Below are 6,308 nucleotides of genomic sequence, written 5' to 3'. Positions count from 1 at the left end.
GCACTACACTACATTCTTTATTATTAAACGAAGTAATTAGAACAACGTCAGTCTACATTAATCGACACATTCTTAGGAAATAGTGGGTTCACAGCGAATTATCAGAACTACTTCTGTAAGACAGAATATCGTGCTTTACCTGGAAACCTAAAGCTACACTAGGTAGGCTATACTGCCCTACAAAGGCAAAAGACCTTAACTCGCTAGAATGTGAAACTGAGAAAAATGACTTTAAAGTTTTTTACTTGTCCAGCCAAATTAATTATAGGTAGGACACTGGAAATTTGGCAATTAAATGTTTTAGTAATGAAAATGATCTACATTAAAAAACTGTGAGCTCAATTTATTTGCTATGCTCATTAACGTAAAAAAAATGCTAGACATAGCATATTGCTTATATGTTCACTTGTATGAAATAGCCTAACCTCAAAGAACGATTTGTGGATTGATGTGAACGCCAGCTAGCAGGAATAACGCTCAGAATGCTTGTGGATTAAACATCTCCAATGACGTTCATCGCCATGGATTGATTTTATCGGGTTACAAGAAAAGGTAGGATATGGATTTCATTGCGAACTGTTAGTAGCCTAGGCTACTAATTTTATGATTTATCATGCTAGCTACGGCATTTGAGAGCTGTTTGGTAGATCGCGATCTAACTAATTCGTTTGTCTACACCATAATTAAAATGCGGCAGACTTTAATGGACAGTAAAACAAAGGCAGAACACTGTATAACTCCAAGCCGGCACCGTAACTTCATTTTGACGAACGGCTAAACAAAGGCAGAACGCCGTAACTCAGTTTGAGCGTTCCAAACAAAGTGAAAGAGCCATAACTGGTGTTATGGTGCTCTGCCTTGGTTTCTCCGGGGCTTTTCAAAGTTACGGTTGAGACGACCCATTATTTTCTCGGAAAAACAACAAAATTGACTCAGGATACTTATACACATGATAAATGATGTCTTAAATGTCCCAAAAATATCAATAACTCATTTTCGACAAAAATCGAAGTTACGGACTTTTGCCTTTGCACGGCAGTATACATCACATATTAGCACAAAAACTTGATATTTTGAGCACTCAATTGAAAATGTACACATAACGTATCAATTGTACTTACAGGTTATGGTTCGGAGATCTTGTTAGTCCAAATAAAAAAAGATTAGAAGCCAACGAAGATAAAAGCCAAGATTAGAGAAGCAGATCAACGAAAGGTTCGAATTGTATTTCTGTGGTATCCTTGAACACAGCGTCTTCTCAACATGATGTAAACACACTAACTAGTCTAGCGGAAGTGTTTGTGGGCAGGTCAGACTCTGTTCGTATTTCGTGGGCAGGCGGGGATTATGCAAATGTGTTACCCAGTGACGTATACCAGTAACAGGCAAAAGATTCGAAAATATGACGACTCGTTAAGGCGATTCAGAATCGACTCTCTCTTTTGAGAGACAACATCTTTATCATGCACTTTTTTGATTAACAACTTTGCAGATTGTTTTCCATTTAAGGATAGCTACGTTATAAACTGCAAAAGAGATATTTTTCAAAAACCCATATGACCTGCTCTTTAATTTGTAGTTCTTTCCCTCATTAAAGCCGTTAAGTACACAGTCTTGTACGTTTGACTTTTTGTCAGGTTTTCAAAAACTTTTTTGCTTCAAATAATTATTTGTAATGTTGTGATTCTCCTCGTAGCTGGTTGGTTTGTTTCGATTCATGGCTTATATCGCTTTAACAAAGACTTTTTAAAAATCCCTATGGGAAAAACGAATGGAAAAAATACCTCCGGAACCAGAGCCACTGAAAAAGAAGCCATGCACTAATGCACTTCTTACAGACTCAGACTAATTAAATCTGTGGTAAAGCCTGTACCTCTCAAAGGCAATGTTGCGTGTGTTGAGATGAGTGGACACTATAGGAGAGGTGAGTCTCTGGGCCGTGTTCTCCTGCGAGGGCAGCATGGCGGCGAGCAGAGAGGGAGCGTCTCGCGGAGAAAGAGACAGCGGTTCTGTATACACCACCTGCTTCTCGTGGTCCACCTCCATCACCATGGCCCCGCTCTCTGCGAAACACACAAGACACCTCAAAGCACTGAACTCTGCATGAGAACCCTGCATGAATGTGTGCTGAAGACTCACCTCCACCTTTAAAGATGTAGCTGCGTCGGCCCTTAAGCCAAGTCATGTGCTCAAAACCCAATAAAGTGGTGTCGACTCTCAAACACGAACCGCTTTTCCATACACGATACACGTCGCTTGGACAAACTTTTGACACTAGAGGAACTGAGTAATTGAGACAGAATGTCTGTCAGGAGCAATTGATCAGAGGAGCTGTCCGTGTCTGTGGTGCTGAAACGGTTAAAGCTGCCATCTAGGTTGCCAATAGTGGGTTGGTTGGTTGGATATAAATTATTGCCACATCAGCCTCACAGGGTATTAAATGGCAGAAACAGATTCATCATTCAATAATCAATAAATAAATACAATAAAATTCACCAATGGTGAGACAGAAGTTAAAGCGAAAGAGTTTGCTGGTCTTTCCAAACTCTTTTGCTCTCAAACTCACCCCAGCTAGTAAATTCCCATTTCATCTCCACGTAGAAATCGTGTACCTGCAAGAAAGACAACATGTTGGAATGCTTTCTGAGAGAGGATGGCAAATCAAACCAATACTGTACTTGATAAGTTGATAAAAAAAGGATTATGGATTTACCCAATGAATGAACATCAAATGCATCTTCAGTCAGGGTGTATGTGTGCATATGGATCACCTGTCTCAGTTTGCTCAGTAGCTCAGGAATACCAGCCAGTCTCTCTGTGGCTCTTCTGAAGTCTCTGTACTGAAGGACCAGCTGCACAAGTTCAGGGTCTCCAGTGCTCACTGCCTCCTGCAAAACTGCACACAGAATTCAACACTGCCATGACCACCGCCGTGCACCAATGCAGTACACTGAAGATGCACAAGTTCTTAAAAGACAATGAAAATGATACACTTAATTACTGATAATGACCTTCTTTGTGTGATTCCAGACCTGTGTGGTTTTCTCTCTTTTTTCTCTGAAGAATATAAACAGAGATATTCTCCAGAATCCCATGGCAACTCTTTTCCATATAATGAAAGAGAATAGGGACTGGGGATGTCAATCTCCAAAAAATGAAAACAACACGGAAGTATCAGCTTGTATGGTATATTCCAAGATATACCACAGTAGCTATGTTTAAATGCACCCAAACAATCCAATAATAATGCGTAATTGGACTGATGTCTCAACTGGACTAAAAGGCCTTGACGTAAACACTGCAAAAAATCTGATGGAGCTCGATTCAAATTAAATTTTGATCAGATTGAAAGGGATGGTGTAGCCCTGAAATAATATAATAAAGAGGGAAAAATTAAGCAAATAAATGCTTGAATACAACTATTTTCTCAATCAGATTCAAAAATACCTTGTGCACATGTGCAGTGTTGTAATGTGTATGTTTACCAGAGCCTTTTTAAAAGTAGTTATTGACTGAAATCTTGTATTCTGCTGTATTTTCAGTGAATAACTCACATCTCAGTCTGCACCTCACACGAAGTTATAGTATGGCTTTTCAAGTCATATGGACTACTTTTATGGTCCTTTTATCATTTTCAAAGCTTAAACCTTATATTATGTTGCAGGTTAATTTGATCCATTTCAGTTGTTTTAGCTGTTGGAAATAGTGGTTAACAAAACTACTGTTTTTTTAATTAAATTTTGTGACTTTTTATCATTTAGCGTCATGAAAATGCCTGCAAAGATGTATTGTTTGATGTGTGTACAAAATTTCTACTATTAGAAATTTCTTCTTACTATTATGTTTGTGAGTAAGAAATTTCTTCTTACTATTATGTTTGTGAGTAAAGCTGCAAGTGTTTTTTTTTTTTTTGTGAAAGAGTTTCACAATTTGAGTTGAATTACTGAAATAAATGAACTTTTCCACTAATTTATTGAGATGCACCTGTATATATATATATATATACTACCATTCAAAAGTTTGGGATCAGTACGATTTTTAATGTTTTTGTTTTTAAAGAAGTCTCTTACGCTCAAGGCTGCATTTATTTGAAATACAGTAAAAACAGTAATATTATGAAATAGTATTACAATTCAAAATAACAGTTGTCTACTTTAATATACTTTCAAATATAATTTATTCCTGTGGTGGCTAAGCTGAATTTTCATCAGTCATTACAGTCTTCAGTGTCACATGGTCCTTCTGAAATTATTTCAATAATTTTTTGGGGGAGAAAAAATGATGTTGTTTATAATATTTACATTTTATGGATTTGTAAATAGTTGTTAAATACAGTTTTAAAAATTATATATACTCATGTTTATTTTTGTTTGTTTGTTTGTAGTTGCACTCCACTTAGCTTCTGAACATCATAAAAGCCCAGTCTCGGATTACTTTCACTGATGGAGAAGTCCACGCTTCTTTTGTGCTCCACTGAGTAAAGCCACACAGGTTTTGGAAATGCACGGGTAAATGATGCCAAGCTTGATCTGTGGGTGAAGTATCCCTTTAAATGACTCGTGTACCTGTCCATCCCTGTGTGCTGCTGTGCGTCGGATCCGCGTTGTGTCTCAGTAAGACGCGCGTGGACTCCAGGTGCCCGAGACACACGGACAGCTCGAGCGCCGTGCGCCCGCGCGGATCCAGCCGCCCTGTGTCGTGCTGTAATACACACATTCAAATACAACACACACGGCTTTACACACACAGCCCATGCTTTAAGATACCAAACAGTTTAAACTACTCCATCTAACGTTACCTGCTTTATCTGAAGCTCTCGGTCCAGTTCTTGATATTGATTGTTCCACACCAGATAATGCAAAGGAAACGCCTCTTCAGCCATTGCTGTGATGTTGGGTTTAAGTTTGCTCGGCTGTTTCGATTTTAGCTTACGTGGTTAAGTTTTATTTTTGGTCGCCGGATAGGTTTTTAGGAAATGTTTGTTGGGCAGCGGCCACCTTTGCATCTACACACATAACGTTAGATACACGAGCGTTTATTAATTCATTTAATTTGATCAAATGTGTCGTTTAATCTCTTCGGCGAATTCATTCCCTCAGGACCCCAGATGTCTCATTTACACTCATTACCGGCCTGATCCGTGTGTTATTTTGCTGTAAATCCCCCGTTTGCTGAAAATATCCACTGACAGTCAAGCCAACAGCTTCTTAGCTAGCGAAGCTAAGTCCAAATTTCTGCAAGTCTTTATAAAACGGTCTCTTCAAGGCTACAATGATTGAAATTTGAGCGGTAAAATTGAGCGGCGCTCCGTTAAATGAGGTCAAATCGAGAGCATGGATGAGTTAACGTTAGAGGTCTTCTTGCAGTAAAGCATCCTTGCGTTAGCAGATAGCTTCCCATCCTCCTCCTCCTCATCAGGCTAGTGCTGCTGGAGCTCGCTGACACATGATGTTCTCACTGTCCTCTGAAGGGGAAAATGACTTTTCCATTATATCCCGATCGGGCTGTAATGAACTGTTGGGAAAACGCAGATAACCCACCGCAGAAAGCAAGCGGAGGCCTAATTTCTTCCATCCAGGTTCATGTGAAAAACGCATCGGATGCAGGCTTGGCTGTGCCGACAAGCTCTTCATGCGTCTTAATTCGGTATGGAGGCTGAATGCAACTCATCTGACATCAAACAGCAGATGTTCAACTCAACTGAGATCAGATAATGTCACTTGATCCATTTAGAAACTTACCTGAAATCAGACTGCATCATGACCACAATTTACAAACGCAAAAGCATCATGTGCACAATACTTAGGCCACCAATCAAACTTATCAAAGACCAAATCAGAAAAAAAGAAACACATCTGAGATCAGATAACATCAGAAAGATGTGGTAAATTCACAAATCCTTCTGAGATCAGGCAGCATCATATACAGAATTTATAAACTACGCTGAGATCAGATAGCATCACATGTTGACTCCATATCTGAAATTTAGACTGCATAAGACCACAATTTATAAACTCATCTGAGATCGGACAACACATTGAGCTGAATTTATAAACTCATCTGAGATCGGACAACACATTGAGCTGAATTTATAAACTCATCTGAGATCGGACAACACATTGACCTGAATTTATAAATTCATCAGAGATCAGACAGCATAAATATCAGAAACATATTTATCTGACATTTAAATAACATCAGACAGGATTTATATACACTCATCTGAGATCAGACAGCATTGGGTTCTGAATGTATATAAGATCAGACAGAATCAGCATGGCATGTTGCTGATTTTATAAACTCATTTG

The 6,308-nt window shown here is 38.8% G+C and overlaps 1 protein-coding gene across 2 annotated transcripts in view; it reads right to left on the bottom strand.

The window, feature by feature from the left end:
- LOC107665279 (ankyrin repeat domain-containing protein 13D-like) overlaps nt 1-5,658 on the bottom strand; it is an 18,099-nt gene extending 12,441 nt beyond the window's left edge. For both annotated transcript variants that reach the window (XM_016456112.1, XM_016456111.1), the window contains exons 1-6: nt 4,799-5,658; nt 4,566-4,701; nt 2,772-2,896; nt 2,567-2,612; nt 2,140-2,283; nt 1,874-2,063 (exon numbers count right to left, since the gene is read on the bottom strand). In XM_016456112.1, the coding sequence (XP_016311598.1) occupies nt 1,874-2,063; nt 2,140-2,283; nt 2,567-2,612; nt 2,772-2,896; nt 4,566-4,701; nt 4,799-4,882 (725 nt within the window). In that variant the 5' untranslated portion in view covers nt 4,883-5,658. The remainder of the gene's footprint in view (nt 1-1,873; nt 2,064-2,139; nt 2,284-2,566; nt 2,613-2,771; nt 2,897-4,565; nt 4,702-4,798) is intronic.
- Nucleotides 5,659-6,308: the final 650 nt, after the last annotated feature.

Source organism: Sinocyclocheilus anshuiensis, unplaced genomic scaffold (assembly GCF_001515605.1).
Source record: "Sinocyclocheilus anshuiensis isolate Anshui unplaced genomic scaffold, SAMN03320099.WGS_v1.1 scaffold483, whole genome shotgun sequence".
NCBI classification, from domain to species: Eukaryota; Metazoa; Chordata; class Actinopteri; order Cypriniformes; family Cyprinidae; genus Sinocyclocheilus; species Sinocyclocheilus anshuiensis.
Note: the sequence above shows the minus strand (reverse complement) of the source record. Positions and strands in the feature narration are given on the sequence as shown.